The sequence below is a fragment of the Eucalyptus grandis genome, chromosome 4, assembly GCF_016545825.1.
Source record: "Eucalyptus grandis isolate ANBG69807.140 chromosome 4, ASM1654582v1, whole genome shotgun sequence".
Classification (NCBI taxonomy): domain Eukaryota; kingdom Viridiplantae; phylum Streptophyta; class Magnoliopsida; order Myrtales; family Myrtaceae; genus Eucalyptus; species Eucalyptus grandis.
The window spans coordinates 5,684,031-5,711,512 of NC_052615.1; the positions used below are offsets into that span (position 1 = coordinate 5,684,031).

General features: G+C 38.5%; 1 protein-coding gene and 1 long non-coding RNA gene across 6 annotated transcripts; one reads left to right on the plus strand and one right to left on the minus strand.

The window, feature by feature from the left end:
* Window positions 1-833: 833 nt before the first annotated feature.
* Window positions 834-1,621, plus strand: LOC120292419. Its single transcript, XR_005550212.1, has 2 exons — window positions 834-941; window positions 1,072-1,621. It is a non-coding gene; the product is annotated as an uncharacterized LOC120292419 (long non-coding RNA).
* Window positions 1,622-5,593: 3,972 nt separating this feature from the next.
* LOC104419787 (BEL1-like homeodomain protein 4) lies at window positions 5,594-13,959 on the minus strand. 5 transcript variants are annotated; one of them, XM_010031557.3, is made up of 5 exons: window positions 13,773-13,959; window positions 11,907-13,510; window positions 10,347-10,732; window positions 9,215-9,275; window positions 5,594-6,683 (listed from the first exon to the last, which is right to left on the minus strand). In XM_010031557.3, exons 2-5 carry the CDS (start codon window positions 13,326-13,328, stop codon window positions 6,105-6,107), a joined length of 2,448 nt encoding a protein of 815 aa, XP_010029859.1. In that variant the 5' UTR covers window positions 13,329-13,510; window positions 13,773-13,959; the 3' UTR covers window positions 5,594-6,104. The 5 variants fall into 5 exon arrangements, with proteins under 5 accessions (XP_010029859.1, XP_010029856.1, XP_018718485.1 ...); XM_010031554.3 differs by having other exon boundaries at window positions 13,761-13,959; XM_018862940.2 differs by having other exon boundaries at window positions 11,907-13,518; window positions 13,761-13,959.
* Between the last annotated feature and the right edge of the window lie 13,523 nt (window positions 13,960-27,482).

Sequence of the window (27,482 nt, forward strand, 5' to 3'; positions counted from 1 at the left end):
TGATATATCCTTAGTAAATTTGAGAGAGTAATATTCCTAATCCAAGGCGAGATTAGCTCTTCTATTTTGCACACAAATCAATGCATAGTTCTCAATAGGAATTGGAATTTACAACTCTATATTGGAAGGGTGCCATGGCCGCATTTTATTGTCATAACTAGAACAATTCAAAAGTGTAATCCTATTATTATAAATTGTCCTCGGCCTTATAAATTGTCCAGAGAAGTGCTCCTGTTGGTATTTTCAGAGTGCTGGTCACGAATTAACATGAGGAGAGTCAAAAATCATTTTGAACTATTTTTCATAATTAAGAAGATGCCAATTACAGAAGGTAAATCACATTACATCAATGATATGAACCTAGTAAAAAAGAAGAAAAGGTACGTACCTAGGAATCAGCTAAATAATCACATGGCTGATGGAAATTGACCATTCTCATAGAAAAATTTATTTACTGCCTCTTGATTTTTGAGATTGATTACCAATCTTCATGTGTTGACCAGGCCCATCCTACGGCTATGATGTAGCCATTCTCCCCACATGGCCCATCCCGTACCCTCTCACCAATCACAGAAGTTACTTATTATGGCTATTCTTATCACCATCCAAAGCTCAACACAGCCATGGTAGGGACACAAATGAATTAAAAGATAAAAAATTGGGGGGTGAAAAACTCCAATAAGCCAAAATAATGGGACCCCCTTAGCCCTCAAAAAACCAAATTTCAAACACCTAAATTTCCTAATTCAGTGGGCCCCGGACTCCAGTATCCGGTTGGTGGTCAGTCCTTGGATTTGGATCTGATGGGTCCCTTTCTCTAGCAGCAAGATCAAGAAAAAACGAAGAGGAAAAAAAAGGAGAGAGAGAAAATCGACAGAAATTGAGGGGAAAAGGAGGGGGGGCATGTGGTCCACTCAAAATTGTTCGTCCTCGGCAGTCTGGTCTGATCCTGGCTTGGCCCTCTTCTGTTTTTCGGTTTTTGGTTCTTCGATATTTATGACCATCATGTCAATTTCCTCGTCAGTTTCTGCTAACGTTGAATCTTGCGAATTTGAAATTTGGGTTTTGCAGGCAGGACAAATAAATCATTCTTGGGGATTTTTGAGCCCATCTGCTCTATCTATCAATCTGAGAGCCAATGGGGTGGGGTGGGGTGGGGTGTGGGAGCGTCGGGTCAGGGCAGCAGAAACAGGTTCAGAGGAACAGCCACCCACCCCAGCAAGACCCACATTTATGTCATACACAATTGATTGTATGAGAGCGATGATCTGGTTACAGATTTTGGGTCCTATGTAGAGAGAGAAAGGGGAGATGGAGATTGTATGTGGCACATTTAATGTCTTTTGGTCCAGAATCCATCATTCAATCTGACCAAAATTGTAAGTAGGGTTCCCTTCTGCAACTGCTGCCCCTAGGTCGTGTGTGCACAGTTGATGAAGTTTATGTGGTCGTGCTCGGACCGTTTGTTTGTGCCCTTTTTAGATTAAAAACCGAAACAGCTAAAAATTCCGATCAACAAGGGGAAAATCTCACTTGTTGGGTTAGGAAATATGTTAGAATATCAACAATGGGATCCTTTGTATTGATGGTGTTTTTGTTGAATAAGAGTGACAGAATACTAGATAAGGGATTTTCGAAGGGAAAATTGCACATAAGAAGTTACCATCAATTACATTTAAAGAAGAGAGTGTTCTGGCCAAATATTCATAAAAACCACTTATTTTAACTAGAATTTGGTTGATCGGTGTCTTTGAAGAGAACTCGCCGAGTAATCAGATGAGGAGAACTTTAGCTCTCCAAGGACTCTGTTGTTTAAAATACTTACTAGTGTCCTTATATAACACTGCTTAATCTCATCAACCCATATTTATTTTCGACTCAGAGGTAGAGAGCTCTAAAATCTGGGAATAGCAGATGATACTCCTCCGAGCATGTCAAACCCTAGAGGTTTCACTTTATGATTTCCCCCCATCCTCATTGGTCCATACCATCAATCCCAGGGATAAATAAATCATGCATTCAAGGGAAGGCCCGCCCCCACCCCCTCCCCCCCCAAAAAAAAAAAAAAAAAATTAAATAAGAAGTGAAAAATTCCAGGCTAGTTGAAGGATCACTACTCTAGGTAATCATGCACTTCTCTATAAAGAGACGTGGTTAGGAAATATAGTCGCGTTTTATTAAATAAAATCCACTTTTTTTTTTTTTTTTTGTTAATTACGAATACTTAACAAGTATTTTCGAAACACTCGTATCACATGATAATTCGATTTATCGCAAACCAGAATAGTTTTACCTACTTAGAAACCACGTCCTCGCCACTGGGGTTGCTGTCACACCTTGTTTCTTGCTTTCTTCAAAGCATCTGCTCTCGGAATAAACAAAGGAAGAGACAAAAAAGGGAGAGAGAGGAAAGTATCAGTTTCAGATGGAGCTCGGTGAATAATGCTAAACATTGCAGCTGTAGCTGAAAATGACAGTGAAACACCTGCCCATTGAAAAGGAAAGACTAGGCTTCACGCAGAGGCCTTTGTTCTTTTCTGCGATGTTAATACCAAATGCAGACGTGTAATGCAGCATCAAAATCATCCTCTCCCCCATCATTATTGTCTGACTCTTAGCTTTAAAATAATTCTTGAAAGACAATCTCGAAAAACACCCCTCGATCTTTGAAAGTAACTGAGCCTGATAGTTGCAGGACAACAACCTTTGTGAATGAAGAATTTAAGGCAACGTGCTTTCTGTTGGTTGTATTGTTCTTTAGGTAAAGGGCACTTGTTGCTTAGGGATACCTTCAGATGGGGATTTTAAGGAACTATCAACTGCGTTTGTTATATCTGAAAGCTCCACACAATCCTAACATTCCCTTATTTGTCCCTTTATATGATGAGATAGACAAGGTCCGAAATGTTTGCACTGTGTATTTGGTTATGCACTGGCAAGTTGGTGCCACCATTCCCTGAGCAGATAATCTTCTTCAAGTGGCAAGATCTCGTTTTTCTTTCTTGATTCCCTTTTCTGATCATTCTTGTAACAACCGAAAGGAACTCCTACCGAAATGGCACGAACACGTTCCAAATAATCATTTGACTATTCGTAAAAGGATGCCGATTGATTCACGGACTTATTATTAGGTTCACGACATTTTTTACATGAGGATAATTTAATAAGCAGCAAAGTAGACAAGGTAACTAAATTCTTCTCTATGTTTCTCAAGACAAAAGGTATCGCTCTAAAAAAGCTGGACATAATGTGAACCCTAATTTATATCAAGTTACGATCTTTGGCTAATTGAGTATAAACTATACAAGAAAATCACGCGGCCAGCTTTGGTTTATATATATTGATTTGATAATTCCTGAAAACAAAGAAAGAAATTTCCTAGATAAAAGTTGATTCAAAATATCACTCACAAAAAGAAAGTAAAAAAAAAATTCTCAGCATCGAACATTACTTACAAGTGCGATGGGGAAAGGATGGCTAAATCTACAACTGAAATCTCTATACAAAATTAACTGGCAGTAGGCAAGAAACCAATCTTACTGTTGGTAGAACGAGGTGGATGAACGTTTGGAATTAGGAGACTTAGGACTTAAAGGTAAGGGTTGGTTCTTTTGGATCGTTTCTGAGAGAAATAGGATGCTTTTCATCTTAGGTGCGTCTCTAGTTTTCAATTGCTTTCAATAGGTTAAAGAGAGCTTTCAATAACTGCCCTTAGTATCCTAGACTTCTTGCATGCACTCCTTAGAACTTTGCCCCAAGTTGTGGCCTTCTTATTTGCCTTCATATAGAGTATGTTGCGATAATTAGTGCACGCAAATGTGTACACACATTGCGTGCGTGCAAGGAATTGATACTTGATAAATTAAGTAAAAATCACTAAGGTATGAAATATTTAAAGCATTTAGTAATGGAACAAAATTATATAAATAAATACACAAGACAAATAAGTAGTGTCAATATATGTGGATAAAGAAAATTATTTTGAGATTTGAAGTCTTCCTTACGAAGGTTGTTGTAGAATAGCGAGCCTCATCTTTTGATGGCTAGGATTTGAAAGGTCATTAGAGGTAAAGCATCACTCTACCATCGGTGTGAACCTTTCTAGGAAAATGTTTTATTGGCTGTTGTATGAAGGCTTCCTTCCTCCATCTTTTCACATGATTAGTCTCTTTGAAATGCTACATGATTTCCCTAAACTTTTATACCTCATTTGATCAATGATATTCACATGTTTACACAAAAAAAAAAAAAAGGTTGTTGTAAAATAGAAAGTACCCATATTTTAATACATGAAACATGTGAGATAAAATAAAATCGTGAATTTATGCACATGCATATGTATACATTCAATATTCATAGAATAAGTAACTAAGGAAACTTGAGGAAAGAAAAACCGATTGAGATCCTTAAAAGTAGGAAGTCTTCTTTACTTTATATAAGTAACTATAAGTGAATAAGGCTTTTAAAGTTGATTGAGGGAAGCGAGAAAAAGAGCAAATTTCGCCACCTAATTATAAAAGTAATAGAAAGAAGTAATTAAGCTTTCTTACCATTCTCTGCAAAGCTTGGACTTTGAGTATGCAATTATAGATATGTATTCATTATTTAGCTATCTCAAATACTATAAAACCCATTTTTGACTAATTTAAATGAATGAAATAAGTATTATTGAATTCCTATAAATTGACCAAGCAAAAAGTACACATATATTTCTTTATTGTAATGACGCAAGACTTGAAAGCAGTCACGACCCTTTTGAATAATCCCGAGATAATCAACGATCTGTTTCACTTTAATTCTCGTTTTGGTAGGATGTGCTCATGAGAAGTAATGACCATGAATTTTCTCCTGCTTTATTGCCATTATCTGATTTTTTTTTTAAACTGCAGCATTTTGTGTCATGAACAACGTATCACAGGAAATTAATAGAAAATAATTACATATTCCTGGATTTTATCATATAGTTAACGGATCAATAGTCAGAACTCTCTGTAAGCTATTATTATAATGTGCATGTCTTAAAACTCTTCATACGTTTTTCGATTTCTAATTAGTTTTTTTTTTTTTTTTCATATCCTCGTTATAAAGGTCATGCTGTTCAGCCGATTACTTTAAACTCACTGTTGTCATTATTATAGCCGTAGACTTCGTTTGATCTATAGAAAATGAATGATTTTGAAAATAATTTCATAAAAATAGTCGCTTATATCGCTTACAAAATTGAATAAATAAAAAATATTTTCATCATCTATGAAACTATTTAAATATAAATTGCCGTTGATAATGAAAATATTTTTCATTGATTAATTATTTCAAATGATACAAGCAATAATTTTTAAGAAAATAATATCTAAGTTATTCATTTTTTATGAAACAACAGAGCTTTTGTAATACTACAATGGGCTCATAGCTGTTCATCTCTATATTATGATATCAAGTCATGGACACCTATAATAATAGAATGCGACATATCAATCCACGAGCTGCACACATCAACTTCACCATCAGTCCAAGGTTATCAAACCCTAAATGGATAGCAGCTGATGTGGACCTTCGAGGAAAGCTTTCCACTTACACAATAAAAGCTCACATGTTGCACAGGAAGTAAAAACAATAATGCAGCCCTATGTGAAATATAGGTGCTCCTTTTCAGTCAATTATTAAACTAACAGATACAATCACACAACCATCATCATCATCACCACCACCCTTTCCTCCCCAATTTTACCATTTATAGGAGCTATCAAATGTCTCTCTCCCACCCTCTCCCTTCCCTCTCTCTTGCACCTACTGTTTAACTCCCAAAAAAGAAAAAAGAAAAGAGAGCATTTGAGAGCTCACAAAGAGCACAGAGAAGTCATAGTCCCACACCAAATAATGATGTCCTAGCTACTATACATCTGTTACAATATAGAAAGTTACTGAAATTCAATAAACTACCTATTTAGCTAGTAAGACAATGTACAAACGTTGTTTCCTGAGGGTTGGTGTATCTTGTTTTTAAGCTAGATTAATGATAATGGAGGAAAAAGAAAGGTTTTCTTTTTCTAAAATTGTTTTTTTCCCAAAGGTAGCTAGATGACAGGCAAAAATTTAATTACTAATTAACAGCCGCCCAAGTCGGTAACCGAGAAAGAGCTCTTCTCTGGCACATTCCCGGCGTGGCGCAGCCCCAGGGTGAGGGACACGTCGCCCGTTGCTGCCGCGGCTGTCCCAAACCGGATCAGCGCGGACCCGATGTCCGTGGCGCCGCCTAAGCCCGTGCTGCCTCCGATGCTGCGGCGGCAGGGGTCATCTATGTGCGCCGGGCCCGCCACCTGGACAGCGGAGGAGATCATGGCGGTGGTGGCCTGGAGGAGGGTGGTGGCCTGGGTCTCCGAGAAGGGGTGTCTATTGATGGCGGGTGTAAGTGAAGGGTCGCTTTCGGGGGCATTGATTTCTGATCTTCTTGTTGGTGTTGATGCATTGTTGCTGTTGGTGTTGTTATTAATGGGTGGTGGTGTGAAGGAGGAAGGCGTTGGTGTCTGTGCATGGCCACTAGTGCTGAGGTTGTTCCTGGAGCTCTCTGATCGCTCTGCTTGATGATCGTCGTCCTCATCCCCTTCTTTGGACTCTTGCTGGTACATCTCCTCCACCATGGGTTTCCACAACCGGACCCTGGCATTTATGAACCAATTCGAGACCTGCCAGATTTCCATTTTGCAAAATTCACAACCCCAAACACGTTAGTACGTTCGTTAACTTCACAAAGTCGACGGCGTCAAGGAAGATATAGTTAATAGAAAAAAAAAGGTTTGATTTAACTTAAGTAACCAAATTTAAGGAAAATTATTGTTCTCGTGCAATATGTTATCAAAGTACTGAAAACTGAATGATTTCTTACTTAGTATTTTTTACAATTACTCTGAAGGCACTTGTTAGAATGAAAAAGGTAATGTCGAGGAGATAAGAAGGACCGCTCAGTTGAGTATACAAAAGAAAAGAGACTCAATTTTCAAAATTATAGTCATACACGCCAGAGAAAAGTCGGTGCCATGAAAATCAAGAGTAGATGATTGACGTTAGCAAAACCAATAAAAATGATTGTCAACAAATGCTTAGAGGGTACTTGCTAAGCGACAATAAATGGGCTGTAGAAATTGGAAAGAAAAGTGATTTTCGTATGTTTGATTTGCTTATGATGTGCTGAATTCAGACACTGTACCCGTACCCATACCTACTACCTTCAAAACACAATTTTCTTTCCTTGAAAAGAAAATTTTGTAGTTATGCTTAAAAAGTACTGTGAAAACTCTTAATAACAAGACGTTAATGACGATGATAATTATGCCATATAGAGGTCAACTCTAGTAGATCGTGATGACTCGTATTAATTAGAGCTAGTTAGACTACGATTTCTTTATATCACATAATTTATTGGTCAGTGTCACATGTGTATAGCAAGGAGGTGGTATGTTTGTAGTTATTAGTCTGTTGAATTATTTTCCTTCCCTAGGCTGAAGTCATGCTCACGAGATTAGAGGTGGTACTTAGTACAAGAAGGGGAAATTTCGTACATCCCACCTTGGTGCGAAACACCAAACTCCTAAGTAGCACCAATGTAGCCGCAACATTATAAAAACGATGATAATGACACCATAACTGTAGCACTAATTTTGCATTATCTATAGTTCATTATTGGCATATACCATCACTATCTGTACTATTGCGATTCGAATATATTTATCTAATGAAATTATATATTCCTCCAAGAGTTTACTTCCTCATCTTAAAAATAACTTTGCTGCCATTGTCTTTCTCTATTTGTGATCCGTATTTTCTTTCTGCTTATTCATTAATTTTGTTATTATATTACTTTTTTAACATTATAACATAGTGTTCAAGACACAAATTAAGGAAAAAAAAACCCTAAAATTCGTGAATTTTTCGCAATTACGCCTTATTTTGGAAAGCTCAAAATTGAAGGTAGAAAACCCTAAAATTCTAATAGACTTTAGGTAGAATAGCTTCTAAGATATGCATGGGATAGCAACAGACCCTCTAACTTAGATTGGATGTTCCACCACACGAAGAGCAATAATGACGTAACAGCTGTTTCTATGTTTATTGTGCAAACAATATTATTTTAGTTTGCAAAATTATCTTACACGTTGTTGGCATAATTCTCATTAAAAATAGTCACATCATTTAGCAACCTATCTTTGTAAATTAGTCTCAATGTATTTAACGTTGCTCTTTATATCATGTTTATTTGCTTGTGGAATCAGTTAAAGTGAATCAGCATTCACTCACTAACTTGAAAAAACATCATTTTAGGAGAGCACATGGTATATCGAATGCATGCATGCATTCGTACAGATATATTACTGTGACCTCGTCATGGGCAGCTCTAATTTTGTTTTACTGTCTTTGATATTTCTTTTTTATGTTTTCAAGAGTGTTGGTCGTGCGTGTGTGGATGAGGATAATGTCACACGGTGTGTGTGTGTGTGTGTGTGTGTGTGTGTGAGAGAGAGAGAGAGAGAGAGAGAGGGAAAATGTCTGTATGAAACCCAAAGCTGCACAGTCTCAGGTTGTCATCTCTAGCTGTTGTGTACTTGCCTGCGCTCTCATTATGTCGAGTTCTTTCAAGTGGTCAAGAATTTATGTCCCGGCGTAGGTAAAAAACTATAGAATCCAAGGAGAACGAAAAGCTCAACCACATGAAAAAAAAATGATATAACTCTACCTTTTTGGTTTTTCAACGGAAAACAGAAACGTATCACACTGATAATACCCAAATTTTATGCAAGTTCAACTATGTTCCATTGACCGGCAAAAGCAATGTCCATATAAAAACACCGGTTTAAATTTTATTTTGTGAAGACTGAGAGGTGTGCAAGACTTTTCCAGGTATTAATGGTGATTATTGCAGCATACAGATTCGTGTTCCTCAAATAACCTCGACTTATGTCCGAGTGTAGTGGAATGCATGGTGATGTAGTTAGTTTTGAATCGGGTATTTCGTTCCTTACGTCGTAATGAAAGATTTTAAAGCGTTGGATGCATGTAATACGAGATTAAGAAAGCGATCCTGCTCGACGCGGGTCGTGGGATCCAAAGACACATGAAATGTTACTTGCATCAGACGCCATGAAAAATTCGATGTCGTCACTTCTCCATCCGAAGTGCGTCGGGGAGAAAGAAAATGAAGTGCGTGTGTGGGAGGACGAACCTGGTTTCTGGAGAGACCAGTCTGTCGAGCCAACAGATGCTTATCAGCGTCACTTGGATACCTGAGAAAGAGACCAGAAAATGACATCAGAGTCTCTCATTACCCGAAAACTGTATACAATGATAAAGACGAATCTTTTTTCCTCTTCCTCGCTCATTTACCTTCACAGCATTAACGTAGCATAACCCTCCCTCCCTCTCTCTCTCTCTCTCTCTCTCTCTCTCTCTCTGCTTTCTCTGCATGAGGCGTGAGAATCTAAGTCGCTAAAGATCAGCTGCTGCAATTGGCAGAGGTAAAGAAGAGAAGGACACACCTGCACTCACTGAATCTATCTATATCTTGTCTCTCTCCCCGTTCATAAATCACCCATGCATTATTCCCATATATCTAGCACTACTGTTGATTAATCTCCTCATTTGTCGGTGCACGAAACCGTATAGTCAATGGCATGTCGAATTAGTTGTAGTTGTTAAATATAACTCGTTGTAGCGTCAATAAGTACATTGGCTTTGTAAGTTTGTTGTTAAGAAAACAGTGTTGAAGAAGAAGAAGGAACAAAAAGGGATAGGACAGTTTTTCGAGACAAAGATCGGGCGGGTCAGAGAAAATTGTGCTTAAAATAAAGGATCTTTTTCGACATAACTAATTTTCACGGTGGTCAGCCATGGGGGGGACCACTGGTTTAGAGAGAGAGAAAGAGAGAGAGAGAGAGAGCAAATGGTGAGGTCTTTAGGCAGCTTTTTCGCGGACGAGACAACGTCCAAGGACACTGCACAGCTTTTCCTCTCTAAGAAAACCCCAAAAAAAACAAACCCCAGAGAAAGCTGGGGAAAAAAAAACAGAGATGTAATTGTCGCTTTTCATAGCCCTGTTCACTAATTAAAGCATCATTAAAGCATGCATGTTAATTAACATGTGGTAGATGTCGAGAGATAGCCAAACGAAAGTCTAGTAAAACATAATCATCATCGGAGAGGGTAAATTAGGAGTAGTGTCAATTAGTAAGTTGCATGCATGCATAAATCCCAGATTTAAGGATGCTTATGTCGCAGAAATTCCATCCGTCGACATAATTAAAAATACTTTGGTTGCGATGAAGACGAAGAACTAGAATTTGTTCGGGGGGACTTACGGATGCAAGAAATGCTCGAAGAGCCATGCACGCAGTATGTTGACCGACCGCTCCGGCAGGCCCCGCTGCGGCCTCCAGGCCTCTTGCTCCATCATGCCCATCTGGTGGAAAGCCCTCTGCTGCCTCAGGCTCTGGTCGAGCAACTTGAGCCGTGGTGTCTCGCCCTTGGTTATACCGGAGCTGCCCGCGCCGTCCTTCTCACCCAGTAGCTCGCAGCTGTGCTTCAGTTGGGCGGCAATCGCATCCTTTAGGCACCGGAAGTGCCGTGACATGGCTTTCTGAGCGAGGGCGGTGTACGGGACTGCTGCTCCGTAGCCCATCACGAGGTCGAACATGTTCACCACCATCTGCATTTGCTCGCAATAATGGTTGTATCTTCTCTCCACCTGCAAAAGAACCATGTGGACTATGGAATTCATCTTTTTTGGTCTTGGTCCTAATCAGTGTGTCACGATGTTTGTGTTCCATGATTTGCGAAACGAATGGGATAGTGATCTAAACAAGTGTGCACTTCACTAATTTAAAGAAAAAAAAAAAACAAAAGAATTATGGTCATGATGGTGAAGGTGAATCGTTGGATGCTTTTATAATTGGGAACAAAAGGGCATTAGATGGGCATTGATGTGATTTGATAGTTGATATGATCGGGAGCGAAATGTTAAGAAGAGAATGTTCGTCAAATATTTCAGAATATCATTATTATCCTTATTATAAAAATTGTGATAGCCCTCGACGACGCTTCTCATTGGCTATTGGGGGGTCACAGTGCGATGACTGTTTATGTGAATGAGGAAATATTTTCCACAGTCTCTCTCTCGTTTTCTTGTTCTCTCTCCCTCTCTCCCTCTCTTCTTTGTCTTTCCCTTCCCAGCACAGCCACAAGGGACAGGCTTGTTTGGTATTTACATGCATCGTACAAAAGGAGAATTTAAACATAGAAAGTCAAAAAAATAAATTTTAAAAGAGAACCTCCACAGGTCAATTTAAACATGATAAACAAATCGAGTGTGTATGTGTGTGTTTTTTTAGCTAATGATAGGTGCGCAGTAGATCTCTTGCTGTAGCTGCAGGAGCACTATCTTAACCACCTTCTTGCGTAATAATAGCAACAAGGATAATAAATGACAAATTAGTGGTGGCTTTTCAGTTGTTTGCCATATAATGTTGACTCTAATTATAGTAGTCTCTCACCATACAACACCAAACTGAAAAACCCAGCAGCGAGTCCTCTCTGGGAGGTTTTCTTCAACCACCCTCCATATGTGTGAACTGAAATGGGATCAATCTCAAGCAAATACAAAGAAATGCTAAAAGTAAAGAAGATATTGAGGAATCAAACCCTATCATATCAGAATTAGCCGGCTTTTTCCCTGTTCGGTGTGTTAAAATACTCCCGGTTAATGTCAAAAGGTCGGTGTCTTCCGTTTGTCGCAGCAGATTAATGATAATTCGATTAAACAAATCATGATTCGTAATGATTGGGTAATGCTGATGCTAATGCATGACTATCTGAGAGGAGAAGAGAGAGAGAGAGAGAGAGAGAGAGAGAGAGAGACATGCCTCATCAAGCATCGATAAAAGTTTGACCTTCCTCCTCTGGTGCTCCATTCTATCAGCAGCCGATAAAGGAGGGACGTCTTTCGACGACGAAGAAGAAGCGCCTCCACCGACGGCGCTAGCGCTACTAGTGTTGTTATTGCTTGGGTTTGAACTAGGGTTTGATGAGCTCGTGTTCCTCCCAAACTTGCCCTTCTTGAAGTGGCCTCTACCCACACTGCAAAACTCCTCCAGCAGCTCCTGAGCTGCCTTGAGGTACCTCGAATTCCTTAGCACGTTGACAACCCCGAGAGACGAGGAAGACGGAGATGACCCATAGCCGACATGGACTTGATGGTGGTGGCTTTGCAAGTTATGCACTCCCAAGTTCTTGAATTGGTGGTGGTACTGAACAGAGGCAGCGACAGCAGAAGCTGAAGCTGAAGAGTTGGCTGACCCACCTCCTGCGGCTTGATTGAAGAACAGCAAGCCACTGTCTCCCATCCGCAGCTCCTCGGCCTTGGCAGCCTCCAAGTGCTGCAACGATGACGACAGCGACAGTGACAGGCCTTGACCCTCAACGACCGCCGCCCCAGAGATCTCGCTAGGGTTATTGAGCTGGGCTGCGGTTGCGGCGCCGCCGTCGGGGACCCAAGTGAATTGAGCCGGGGGTATCATGCCAGTCCCATAATTGGGGGCAGCGCTGCCCGAGCCAGACACATGGAATCCTTGGAGGGAAGGAGGGGGCGATGGGTTTGGGAGAAGCATTTGAAGGGTTGAAGAGGAGGTTGGTGGGGGATGATGATGGTGGTGATGAGGAGTGGGAGGCGATGGCGACCTCGCTTGCGGGTTCATGAGGAAAAGCTGCATGGCTGCTGCTGATTCCGCATTAATGTTAGAAATCTGATTTTGCTGCTGTTGCTGATGATGATGGTGCGCATGGTGATGTTGCTGTGACATATTGCTCTCTCCTCGCCTATACACACCTGGGTTTTTTGAGCCGTACCACTCACTGGTTGGCAGTGATGGCCGGGCAGCCCGATAACCCGACGCCATCGGCTGCTCCAGCAATTCGGCAGCGGCTGCACCGCCGGGAGGGAAATTGAACATCTCAGATAGCATCCCAGCGGTCTCGTACGCGGGCAGCCCGCCTGGTTCCTCCTCCATGCCAACCAGTTGTGGCGGTGGAGGTTGGTCAAAGCCTTGCACTCGAAGCTTGTCACGGCAGATCTGCTGGGCTACATGGTGCTGCTGTTCTTGGTCTGAGGCAGCGGAGGCCGCGGCAACGTCGGGTCGCTCGAAGCCGTTATTTGAGAAGGCGAAGATGCTGGGGTGGTGATAGTCTTGGGACATAGACTTGGTGGGGTTGGAGATTGCGATTGAGTGATGGTGGTGAGTCTTGGTGTGGGAGGAGATTGGTGGGAGTGGTGGTGTTGCTATGCCCATATCAGTATCATCTCTCTCGCTCTCTCTCTTTCTGTCGCTCTCTCTCTATCTTTGCTTGCTTTTCAACAACTTAGCCAGCCACACCAGGTGATCTCTCTCTCTCTCTCTCTCACAATTCTTCTTACCTTGAAAGTTCTTGATCTATTGCCCCAATTCAATCTTGGATCACACCGCATACACACCTATAGAACTCAAGAATCAAAACCAAGCAAAACCATGATTTAATCAATATGAATTTCATTAAGAAAACCAAGAATTTGCAGAATTGAACAAAGGGAAGAGAAGAACTTGCTCAGTTGAGAGAGGAAAGAGGCTGAAGAGGGAAAATTTTGGAATCTTTCCCTGTTCACTTCACTTTCATTTTCTCAACTGTGTCTCAATCTCATATATATATATATATATATATATGTGGGTTTGTATGGATGTGTATACCTTAGTATATACCTCTCAAGAGTTGCAGAGCATGAAAGGATGCAAAAGCTCTCAGACATCGTTTTCCCTTCTGTGGTATTGAAAGCTTCTTCAATTCCTCCACTATCTCTTTCTCTTCCGCTCTCTCTCTCTCTCTCTCTCTCTCTCTCTCTCTCTCTCTGCGTTTGTCTCTCTGTCGTCTCTATCTTTCTCTTTCTCTCCTTTTCTATTTCTCTTTGCTGCTCTTTGCAGTGAGTGTTCTCTCTCTCTCTCTCTCTCTCTCTCCCCCTCTCTCTCCTTTTCCTTTTTATTTTGTTGGGACAAATTGTGCTGTGGAAAGAGGAGGGTAGAGAACAATATTAAATACAAAGGGTTATTTAATTATTTATTTATATTCGGGGGGGACTGATATCTCTCTCAATATGAACCAAACCCAACCCAGAGAGAGAGAGAGAGAGAGAGAGAGAGAGGGCAGAGAAGAGGTCGCTATTCTTCTTTCCTTCATCGCCCTCCTTTTTAATGCACCTATATGATTTTATGGTTTTTTTTTTATGGATATATTTTTTGTACTTCATTGTGACAATGATATCTAGATAGAATAAATTATACCCAAGTAGAAGAAAACAAAAAGAAAAACTTAATATAAGCAACAGGGAAGACTTGGGCTATCGATACAAAAAAAAATAAGATGACCAAATACAACCTTTGTATAGAAAATGATAGATTTTGGGTAGTTTAGTCGCTTAGAACTTTCGAGGAAAAACAAGTGCGTACACGGACCTCTTCAATTGTATTATTGAGAAAATACTCGCCTAAACTTTCTTTTATCATGCCAATTATCGATTTGACGCATATATTAGATTTCGCTAAATTCATGCACTGTGGTTGGCTTTGTACTTCATACCATCCTCAAGACGACCCGCTATACTATTTCTTTTCGTCACAGGCAAACACACGGTGGAGAGAGCGCCCCCCAATTATCGCAATTCCTTTCACGAAATGATAAAATCGTCCCTTTCAAAGCGGTGTCTACTCTCGTAAAATGTATTCTCCATCCTTTGGAAACCTACGCAATCTACGGAGTATGAGGAACGGAATATAATAGAGAAAAGGTCAGTAGGGAGTCCATCTCAAATGATCCGAAGCTGCCACCGTACTCTCGATCCACACTCCAAATTCCCCCAACGCGCTAGTCAACATAATTGTCTTATTTAAGCGAAAACCAAAGTTGGTGGGGCTATTTCGGTCAAATCGCCTAGGCGCCCTCTCCTTCATGGCTAACGAGAAGATGGCAAATTACGGTAGGGTCGTAGATGGAGCTTAGGGGAAAGCCAAGAACATCGGTTTATCATTAAAGTAAAAAAAAAAAAAACCCGCACGTGAGGGGGTGGATCGGCACGTGCCGTAGGTTGTGGCTCTTTAGGCTGAGGTTAGGTTTCGTGGTGTTGTTGTGTGGGAAGGTGAAACGAGGGTTTGAAAGCCACACTTAACCGCTTTTGCGAAGGCGTTGGTACGTCAAGGGATAGGCATGTTGGGTTCCTCTTTTTCGCTTGCTTTTGATTTGTAAAGTTAGATCGATAATAATAGGCGTCTCCTTCACTCATTTCTTTCTTTTGCCAAGCCATTAAATCCCTTTCCCTTTTTACTTTTTATCGATGTGCTAATGACGCGTATGGGAAGATGGAAGTTCTTTAGCGTTAGATTATGTCTCGATCCACAGACTTGAAGCATTTATTGGTCTTTATCAGTCTAACTTAATGGCAATCCCTCACGCCACAGCAATTTCACAAAGGGCGTCGTCGGAGAGATCTCACCATATGGTATTCGGACCCCTCATTTGCCCATTCAAATTTACCTTAATGATGCTAGAATACTTGAAGTCACGGATCATGCTATGATTAAAGGATGAGGAGAATAACAATGATCGCTCACTCTCTACTTAATTTTCCATGCACGATCAATGTTGCCTTGAAAAATTATTCAACGGACCTAATACATGTATTGAAATGAATTACCACCGTAGGGTATACTTGACCCTTGCGAACCACGTTTTGACCATGCATCAATGGGGTCACAACCCTCTCCGCCATGTTCTCGAGCTGAGGGAAAAGGAATTGCAATTCGATTGCTAAGAAAGAAATTAGAATGACTACTGTATGTGGTAATCATAGGTTGATCAACCAATCATAGAGATGTGGAAAAAGATGGCGTGCCTTGACAATGGCAAGCACTTTTCGTAAGCTAACTAGTGGGGGTCTTGGGTCTCATGGAAAAGGATATGTGCGCCAATACTTTATTTACTCATTGTAAAGAAACAGCACAATATTTCAGTAATGGCGATGCTTTTGTACTTTTTCTGTTGTTTATTCCCTCTTGTTTTTCTTGTTATGGCACCGAAAAGTGTGTTTGCTTTAAAAAAAATAAAGGAAGAAGAAGAAGATGGACGACGAATGGGTAAAAGTCAGTTGTTCATATCGTGTCCTAACACTGATGAGTCTGCGATTAAAGTCTTAGGTTAATGACTGAGGCAATCTCAACCTCGGACTTTGTCGTGTGAATTTTGGGATCTCGATGGAAGTGCTCAGTAGGGGATAAAGAGAGAAGAAAAGAAGCTGTCGTCGGCCTTTGCGATGTAGCCAGGTCGCAGACACATGACAAGAGACCAGAATCGATTCTTTTGCTACCGTTCTTTTTGCTGAAACGATACGGAGGGGGGGCGCAAATTCCTCTTGCCCTCGATTGAGATGCCGTAGAAAACATAGGTGACATCATGGGGTTTCCATCGTTTCATCGATGGAGAAAAAACGTTTCTTTTTCCTGTTTTGATGAGGAATCTCACTTTTGGAGGATGAATTTCGTCCTACAAGATATCTCACCGGCGGTGAACTAGGTTTGACGTGATATGAAATTTAGATGAGTAGTGCGAAACATGGAAGAATCACTCATGCAACGTGTGACAGCTTGACCCGATTTAGATATGGCAAGATCTCCAAAAGGAGAACTCGAATGGTTGTCTTTGTTGGCGAGTCATTTACTTAAGTAACACTTCAAAATGTTTGCCTATTGAAAGTAGGGTTTGAAATGTTACATTAAACAAGGAGGATTTGACTATATATAAAACAAGAAGAGACTTAGAGGTGACAAATGGGTAAGGCTGTCTACCGCGTGGCCTTGCTCAAAATGTCATAAGCCATGCTAGGCACATAAGCATCAACCCTCATCAGTACAACCCAAATAATTTGTTGGAATACGTAGCAAAAGTTTAATATTTTCATCTAGTAAGATCACCAAGAGATTCTAAGTTTGAGCTATCCATATATCCATGTGGACCCACCACACTCGAAGGCTCAAGCCAATGGGTTTTGTCCTAATTATGATGAATTAACTGACCATCTCACATCAAATCTTCAATGTGGGACTCCACCAACATCCTTCTCACAAGCACTTCAACCATCTTCACTCATATGTGAGACTCTTGCATTATGTTAGCTTCCCTTTAATCTACATATCCTTCTCATCAATATATATCTTGACCCGAATTTTCACTCCCACTACATTGAAGGCATCGCAACACCCACATTCGCATGCACTCTCTTATGCCTTAGCAAACCATAAATCTAGCCTCAAGACTGTGTTACTACACCTCAAAGCCCACCTACTTGAAAATTGTATTGATCATGAGATTCTTCATTGAAATTATCATCTAAATGTCTATACAGGTTGGGAGGGATGCACCAATCTATGGCTAGATTTAATACCACTTGTTGAGATGCATAGCAACTAGAGACCATCACACTAGAAGATCATTAAAAGATAGCTTAAATTTGAGCCCATTAATATATCTAGTTGGACATTTTTTCATTTAAAAGTTTCAATCAATTTTCACCGAAAACAAATAGGGAAAAATGATATATATGATCCATAAACCTTGGCTCAATTTGTAAATATGGTTCATGAACTTTAATTTATTTAATATGGTCAATAAATTAGTCCAATGTGTTGAAATTTTAATTTGTTTAATGTGGTATATGGATTTTTGATACATGTTCAATTTAGTCCATAGATTATATGAAAATATTAAATGTTGTCAAATTTCAGAGATTATTCTACATAACGAATTAAAGTTCATGGATTATTTGTGTCATTATCTAAAAAAAAAGAAGAAGAAGCTTAAGCCAATAATTGAAGCAACTAGGATGTATTAATTATCTCACCTCATGCCAAATCTCATTTGGAACTTTACCAACACCCTTCAAACATGTACTTCAACATGATATGGTCTAGAGCTATTTAGGCAACAACCCATATTTGGGGTTGTGTAGTTTTTGAATTTTTCCAAGTAACCCAATCCAACCCAACCCAAATTCAAAACCTATCATTTCTATTTCTATAAAAATTCCACCCACTTACTCTCAAATTGTTCAATTTTCATCCTCATTCTTCTGTTCTCATTCAAATGCGTAAGCTCATTAAATTTCAATACTCATGGTTGAGATGTTCACTTTTTGTTTTTCCTCTTTCTTTTCCTTTCCCTCTTTATTTTGCCTCTTTTTATCTTCTTACTCCTTTCAATTATCCCTTGTACACAAACTCCGCAACTGGCTAACTACCAACACTACCCCTAATCGCTCGTCTCCATCATGCTTCAACCACTGCTACCACCACCACCACCACCAAGGCCGCTCTCTCTCTCTCTCTGTAGCCCCTCTCCTTTGCTCTCTCTCTCTCTCTCTAGCTGATCGAGTTCATATTGGATGTCACTCGCCTTAGTCGTCCTCAAATCAAAAGGTTGCCTAAGCTCAGCTACCACATTCGTGCATACAAGTCACGGTGGTCACGGCCTCTTATCTATAGCGACATAGCTTCATTTTGGTTTTGGTCGCTTCTTCTGCAGAGAAAATGTCTCTAGCGATATTCTGGCTGAGCATGTGCGGTGGCACCAAGGATGTAGGTAACATGTGAAATAGATATGTTGCCGATGCCAATGCGAGCATTAGTAAAAATGTGTGACCATGCAAAGATGCGCATCTGAAATGTTGACGAATTGGCTTGTGCGAATTATCATATACATAGTCGTCATTTATGTCATACGAACTAGAAACACGCGTCGTGTTTTTTGCATTGTGATTGAAAAGTGGACAAAAACAAGTGCAAAAGGCAGGCAAATATATGCCATGTGACCATAATGTTTGATTTGATGCGGCCACGAGAGAGGCAATTATGCACTGGCAAAACCCATCACGCAATCACTTCTCATGTGTCGGTTCAAGTTGTCACATGTACTCTCCACATATGAGGGCTTCACGAAATTACCCAGTCGAGGACTATGACTGCATTATTCACGAAAAATTTAAAATGATACATTCACTGGTTCGGTTCACAAATTCATGTGTGATACAATTTTTCTTACTCATGCCACTACTTGAGCCAAAGTAGATAAGACATCATTGAATTTGCTGTGCATGGTTTTAAATTTCAGTGACACAGCCTGACTGATTATTTCGACTTAAATTATCGAATGTTCGATACTTATTAAGGAGGGAATGTGTGGCACATCGAAGTTTCGGCTTGAGAAGGTTTTACATCAAGAACACTTACGTTACACGCTGGATTTGTTTCGGTTTGTTCCATATGATGCTTTACAATCAACCAAATATTATACCTTTAGTGATAATCAACCAAGTTTTGGTTTTTGAGGTCACTTAGTGCCATATGGAGAAATATGCAATTTCTTTTGTTAAAATTTAAGCCGTCTTAAAAATATTGGTCACATCAATCGGTATACGCAAGTTCACATGTTTTGTTTTTTTTTTTTTGCCATTCCATTTGTTGTTTAGTGTATCCCAAGATTCACTGTAACAACATATCTCGCTAGTTTTGTCAGTTTTGAGGTGCAAGTGGAAGGGTGTTAGACCAAAAAAATCCTGCATCGGAATATGTTATTATGTAGAGTTATTATGTAGAGTAGTTGCTGTATCCTAAATGGTCGATAACCAATTGGCTTAAGCATTTGAAAGAGACAAATTCAATTGAAAATGTTGACATGTTCGAATTGGGGCTCTATCTCGATGGTCTTTTACAAGTGAAGATATATGACTTCTATCATGTCAACCCAATAATATATATTTTAATTATATATGATTTATCTTTATCGAGATCTTCATAATGTCACCACCAAAATTGATGTTAAAGTGTATTTGTTCGCCTGATGAAAGGTCGGATTAGATAGAAATTATCTTAATTGATATTTAAAGTCACGCTCGAATTGTGACAAATCCGGATAAAATCTCGATAACTTCTCTCAGTATTAGTTATTGAATAATTTATGGCATCCAAATAGAAACAAACTAATACAGAAAAAGCAAGATGTTTCGCCTTAGGACCCAATATTGGTGCCATTGATGGGCCACTAGAGACCACTAGACATTGCTCGCACCGCTCTGGCAATCTCATTGCCGTGACCGCACCAACCGAGAGCTAGATTTGATAGAGATCAAAGTGTAGATCTCGTGTCTCAATGATCTTAGTTGATCATTGTGATATACATGACCTCCACCATGGTTGTCGCCGCACATAGGCGGAACGGGTCTTAGGCAATGAAGCAAATCTTTGTGTTTTTACTTTGATATGAAGATCTTACAAAAATCTCATATGACCTAAGAAAGAAAAGGTTGATAGGATACTTAACTTAGACCTCTACCTTTTCTTACATATATATTCATCATAGAAAAAATTACTTCAGAGACCGGCAATCACCTAAATCAGTGCATTGCTGCAAACATAAAAACATCTCCCTAATTTCTTAACTATAATCCATTCTATTTTATCAAACTTCTTCTTCTTCTTCTTCTTCTTCACCAAAACATAGATCTGCAGTTTCATTTGCATTTGGTTTTGTGGAAAATCATATCTTACTATACACCTAATCAACAAACAAATCTGTTACGTATCCATTAAACCGTTTCAATGAGTTTTATAGCAATAATTCTATGATTTCACACAATAATTGGTAATTAGAATGAAAGTTTTATTACAATTATTTTCCACGTCCATTATCAATTAATTGATGAGCTCTATTGGGCGTTGCAAATTGAAATCATCATCACACTAATTATTTCTTTCTTCTCGCTGCGACGCCGAGTTTTTCAACTAATTCGCATTTCCATTTCACTAAAGTTGATGAAGACATAATGTAGCGTGTGGAAGTCGATCAATAATAGACAATAGGTAGGGGAATAATTGATGTAGTGCCGTTGACTTAGGTTAAAAGTCGTGGGCAGATAAATTTCCAAAGTTACGTAAATGACATACAAATTATACGAACCTCTTCTAGCTAGGGGCCGACATATTTCTTGGAAACCCTAGAGCGCTGAAATAGTCTCGCGTTCGACTTCGATCGACAATTATTTTCCATCGTCATGAAAGTTTGGTTTGACTCGACGATTTTTGGGTTTTTTTTTTTTTTTTTCAGACGCGCTTAGTAAAAAATGAGACGTGACGTGATAATTCGCGAATTTGATGGGGGGTTGACGTGAGCATCCTCGTATGAGACCCGACTGCGAATCGGAAGAGATGCAAATGGCTCTCCCCCTTTGCAAAGTCAGCTTTGTCTTTTGGCTAGAAAATATTCGTGCTAATTACTCAGCTCGATATTTTTATTTCGGCTTTCAATGTTTCCATTTTCTATTTGTTTCCTTGATTTAAGTTCCCCGCAGTGGGGACGCATATCAAAGATCTCAATTATACCATGGAATTTCCTAAATACAAAAATTGCGATGAATTATTATTATTGTTATTATATTTTTTAGTTTAAGTTGTTCCTTTTCGGATCCATACTGGATTACTCTTACGTCATTTGCCACTATAAAAAATCTTTCAAGCATTCATCATTCCATAAATAATGTGTATACTTAGAGATTGTTACGTAACGGACTTGCGTTTCAAATATTCAACAATGAAAATGTATATTATTTCTTACCCCTAGACCTAATAAAAGTTCACATTTTTTATAATGTTCTCTTTAACTTGAGTAAGGGCAAAAAAGGATTTGGCAAAAACTGTAGATAACCTACGATGCCACCGTATGAGTAATTTCCATATAGTTGACCCCTCCGAATGAGTTGGTAATGCTTGCAAAAGCTTAGCATAAAGGAGAATCTGACCATTGCTAGTTTTACCAATAAATTAGGTGCTTTCGTTAGAGGCTGGAGAAGAAGTCAAATTGTTGAACTGTGAAAATGAATCTGGCGAACCATGGACAAAATTTTGCGCTTGAATAAACAAACTTCGGAGGAGGTTTCATGTGTAATTTGTTTGAAAGATCATTTAGAGAGTGACACAGCATTCTCTGGATATTGATCTCGAGCTAGAAAAGACTAGATTAGCCAATGGCTTTGATGGGTCCGATCCAAAGTTGTAGCAATATTTATTGACATGTTTAATAATTTGCGATAGACATGTGGTCACTGCATCTATTGACATAATAGTAGATCGGCATAACAAAAATTTTGGGCTTGTTTTAATGTGAAACTCAAGCGATAGATGATATAGGCAGATGGAAGTATACGTGGCTTACTGATCATTCATCTTATCTGTTCGTGAGATGAGTGGAGTATTTCATGAATCTGAACTGAAAACATGTCTTTATCTCGTTTTACTTGAATTGCAAGGTGAATTAGTCAAATTCACACCCAAAGGTATTGTGAAGTACGAGGAAAAGACACGTCATAATCTTTCAATTTGCCAAGTAAACAATCTGGACCCTTTTGCCCCCTCACCAATACTCTCCACAGGAGGGGAGTTAAAATCTCCCTTTCCAACCACAAACCTGCTTTGATAATTGACGGGCCAACCTTCTCCCCCCAAAAATTTTAAAAAAATGAAACAAGAAATCGTTTGCTTTTTCAATGGGATTCGCACGTGAATACCGACCCTCTCCAGGCTCACACGCCCTCAAATCCCATGGACCACCTCCACTCGCTAACAATAACAATTATTAGTCATTATAATCTTCACCTTATCTTCCTCCCCTCACGTGCCAAAGTCGGCTACGCACGTGTGATCAAGCTTTTCGAAATTACTCCTCTGGTCGTCGTCTTCGTGCTTTTGGCTCGCCTTGCATGGCTTTGAATGTAATCACTTTCACGGGGCCAAACCCTAAACGCATCGAACCACTCCTTCCCTTCTATCACTACCAAACCCTTTCCTTGTTCCTTTTTCTTTTTCTTTTTTTTCTTTTTTCTTTATTTTGCTTGCCTTATATTTCGTCCCGGAGGAGGCTGACATTAACATCCCAAGACGTGACCTTGGTTGCACACAAGCCGGCAAAACGTAAATCGGTCATGTTCCGCTATAAAAAGATCAACTTAGCTACTTAATAGATGGGACCAAAAGATTGGTTATGTGTTTATTCCTAGATGCCGGGGACGTCTGTTGCTGACAGATTTTGGTCCCGGTCACGAATTATGACATGAATATTTATCGCGCCCTCTCTCTCTAGATGGTTCGTTATTTGATGAAGATAGTGATGATGTTTTTTAAAGATTTAGTGGGACTTATTGCCAGTTACTTTAAAAGTTTAAACCGGTAGGTAAAGAGAGACTAAATAAATATAAAGAGTATATAAGACTCGTAATTAAGTGATGTAATTAACACCTCGTCTTATGTACAAGTTGGATTAGGAGCAGCATATGGAATTTTATATTACGGCAAGCGGAATTTTATACTATGACACGTGGAATTTAATTGATGGGGGATGTATGCATGTAGATGTAAAGGGATAGCACTAGCTCTAATACTATATGAAGGCTTAGGTTATATATATATATATTTCAACACTACCCCTTACACATAAGTTGGACTTTGGCCTAAATCTAAAGGGTGGAAATATGTAATTGAAGTTGTTAGATGAATGTAAAGTTTAATATCTAATTCAAAAGGCAAAAATAGGAGATGTTAGAGATACTTCTCTAAAATATTTTCCTTTGTTAAAGATAATTAGAATATCTATGTTAATTCTATTTATTTCACAAGATTGCACGTACATCTCCCTTTAATTGTGTATATCTTTACTTTAAACAATCATCTAATAAGGCCCATAAATTAGGCCCATAATTGTTTAATACAGAAATTTCATATTTCTCTCTTCCACATATTTCTTATCTCGGTATTGCTATTCCTTTCTTGTATATGCATCCATCCCACATCAGTCAAATTATATGTGTCATGGTATAAAATTCCATTTGCCGCTCATAATTTGGCTTGAACATGGATGGGTGAATATTGTCCTACATTGCTTGACAACTGGTCTTATATGTTTTCTTTATTCATGTGGTCTCCCTCCACTGGTCAATTTGAGCTTTTTAAAATATTTGGTAATTGGTCTGACGAAATCTCATATAATGTAAGGGCAAGAAAACCAAATCTTTTTGGCCCTTGTTTGCCTCTCTCATTACATATTTTTACAGCTTAGGCTAAAGTCCAGCAAATGCATAAGAGGAGTGTTAAAATATTTAAATACTAAGCTATTCCTTTATTTAATAACTTGAGTTTTGGATTGGACTTTTTAATACTTTCCGTTGTAATTACAATAAATAAAATCATGGAAAAAGTACCAAAAGAATCCTAAATGTTTCAATTAGATCAGTTTAGTCATAAACCTCTTGTATTTGTGCCAATTTAGTTAATTCTACTAATTTTGGCTGAAAATTACTGACATGAATACTAGCTATCCCATGTGGCATGATTGGTGTTGATGCTAACACATTTTATAATTTTATGTTCTAATTTTTTATTATTTTCTTTTTAATTGCTTTTCTTTTTCATTGTAGCCAGTGAGTTTCACAATTGTTGCCCAAGCCATTGTTAGTTGTGGATGAGGGCCACCAAGCCCTCGTCAGATTTGATGAGGGCAGCCTCACCAACGTGCGGCAATGGCTTGAGCAAGGCTTTGTTGGATTTGATGAGGGTGCAATGGCCTAGGCGAGGCCATGACCCTTGCTAGTGATCGGGCCAACAAGGCAACCCTCACTGGCACAATGAAAAAAAATAAAATAATAAAAAAAATAAAATTATATAAACATTAAAAAATTTAAAACTTGTCAATGTCAACATTGGTCGTATCATGTAAGAAAGTCGATGTCATTATTAATGATTACTGGCCAAAATTGGTAGATGAATTGAATTGATACAAATGCAAAGAATTTGTGACTAAATTGATCGATTGAAAGAATTAAATTAATACCGATACAATAAATTTATGAATTTTTTGGTACTTTTCCCATAAAATTATACATGCACACAAAACTTTGATTAAGATGGAAAATTGCACATCACATTTGTCATAATCCCACTCAGGCGTGCTAGTGTACATACATAGAGATGTTATAATATTTAAATATTAAATGAGTCTTAATCTATCAACTTAAAATTTTAGAAAAGTTGACAATAATCTTATAAAATCTCACGTAAAATTAGAACATGTGGTTTAGATTAATTGGAGAGAGTAATGAGGGAGCACAAAAGAAATAATGAAGTTTCGAGGGAAATCAAATAGAATATTCCCTTTAAGTAGCTGTATTAAAAGACCAATGCAGGTTTGGAAGCAATTTGAAAGGTTAGGTAATTTTACGAAAGGTCAAAAAGTTATGATAAAATTGAGACTCCTCGAACATCGACATGCTTTTTCTTTTATTTTATTGTTTGGCCAAAAAGACAAGGAAAACGTGGGGTAAAATAAGGCGAGTGAATTGGGGAAAAAAAAAAAAGGAAAAGGAAGGGGAAAAGTTAAACATCGTGGAGACAATTCTTGTGGTACGAGGATTGTGCGATTGGAAAAGGAAATGATGCGAAGGGCGCAAGTGTACAAGGCATGACAAAATGCGAATTTTGCCCCCACATCTATCACTAATACTAATAGTGCCTTCATGGTCGCATATATGCGAGAGACACATCAATGTGGATGGATGGTCCCTCATTTGCCTTTTGTTCCCTTTTGAATTTGAATATGGTGCATATATATTTATATTGCTATATATATATATATATAATAAATGATATTGTTCCCTCTCCTTTTCCGGATGCCTCCCTCTTTTTTTTTTCCTCCCCATTTCCCTCAAGTCTCATTTCCAAATCCTTAAGAAATTTGTTAATTATGTGATTAACCTCTTAAATCTAAATGCGCGTAATTATAATCTATATCACAACATTTCTGATGTAGAACAGTCTTGAGCACGCATTTGTCATCTTGTAAATGGAGCACTACTCAACGCACATTAACAATGTTGTTTATACGCATCCGTGGAGATTAATCGGCAGGGAGATTTAGATATCTTTCATTATGTAATGGGAAAAGAAAGATGATTTTAAGTGTTCTTTAGGCTTGTGGACAAGTCTAATTCCTTTGTTTTATTTGTCATATTTGTATCGAATACTACATTGTTTTCTTTATCTTTCGGATATGCTATTCCATTTCGATTATAATGGTGTTGAAAATTGAAAATGTTGCACTACACTTTCTTGGATTGCAAAGGCCAATCTCAATCCTACTATTGTTAGATAATACTAAAACTGTTAGATCTTGCAATTCAATATCACATGCAGGAAGACAGAAAATTGCTAGAGAAATCAACAACGAATGATAAGGGGATCGAAGATTTTTGGTTCGGTTCAAGTGTCAATACCTTTTCCTTTCACAAATTGCGTAATAGCTCAATCCCTCAAATACATCCTGGGCCTAGAGTATACTCGTAGATTTCGATTTGTGTTTACTCACAATCTCTCGTAGCATCTCAGCAGAAAATATCACAAATTGAAAGTAAACACTCAGATGGAAACGCTGTGTCCACGAAGTACTCGGAATATAACCCACAACGCTTTGGATAATTATGTTCCCTCATCAAGGGTCTTGCTTGCAATTGAAATCGAGAAGGATTAGATAAAAATTTCTTTAGACTGGCGATGCACACTATAATAAACCCAATAATTATTTCCTCCATTATGGAAGGGTTCTTAATACGTCTCGTTGTTTTCGACGAATAGTTGATGTGGTAGGGATGTGGCTAATTCTGTAAGTGCTAGGTGACCACCACATCAACATTTCCTTGAGAAATTGGTCATTTTTTGAAGTTAGTGTATCAATGGCGAAAAAGAAGAAAGTGTAGTGTACTAGATGAAAAAAAATCTCTCTCTCGTAATATATATATATATATATATATATATATATATTTACGTAATTCTAATCATTAAAGTGAGGTTTACTCTAACATATGCAATTAGGCTTTTCATATCGATATATGTTTGGGTTATTTTCCTTCTTAAGGTTAGTTGGTAAGTTGAAGATTTCGATTTACTCAGAACATGTGGATTTTTATTTTATTTTATTCTGTTGACGAGTGCACCATGTTCAACAAAACAAACATTTTCATTTTTAATATCTTTCATTGCATATAACATGAGAGAGAAGGCTTATCAGAAATAAGAATATTTCTTTATTTAGACATTTAGACACTTGTTGAAGTTTTAGCGTACAAGGATTATCAAGACTTCTCAACCGTAAGGAGCATTTTTTGTATACCAATCTCACTACATAGAGAAAAGTATAATCACCAATTCTAGCCAAAAAAAAAAAAAAAAATCACCAGAAAGAAAAGGTTTAGTCTTTCTAATCAGAATTATATCTCAAGAATTATAAAAATATGTTATTATTTTCTTTGAAGATTAACCCTATCGATGGAGTACAATTTC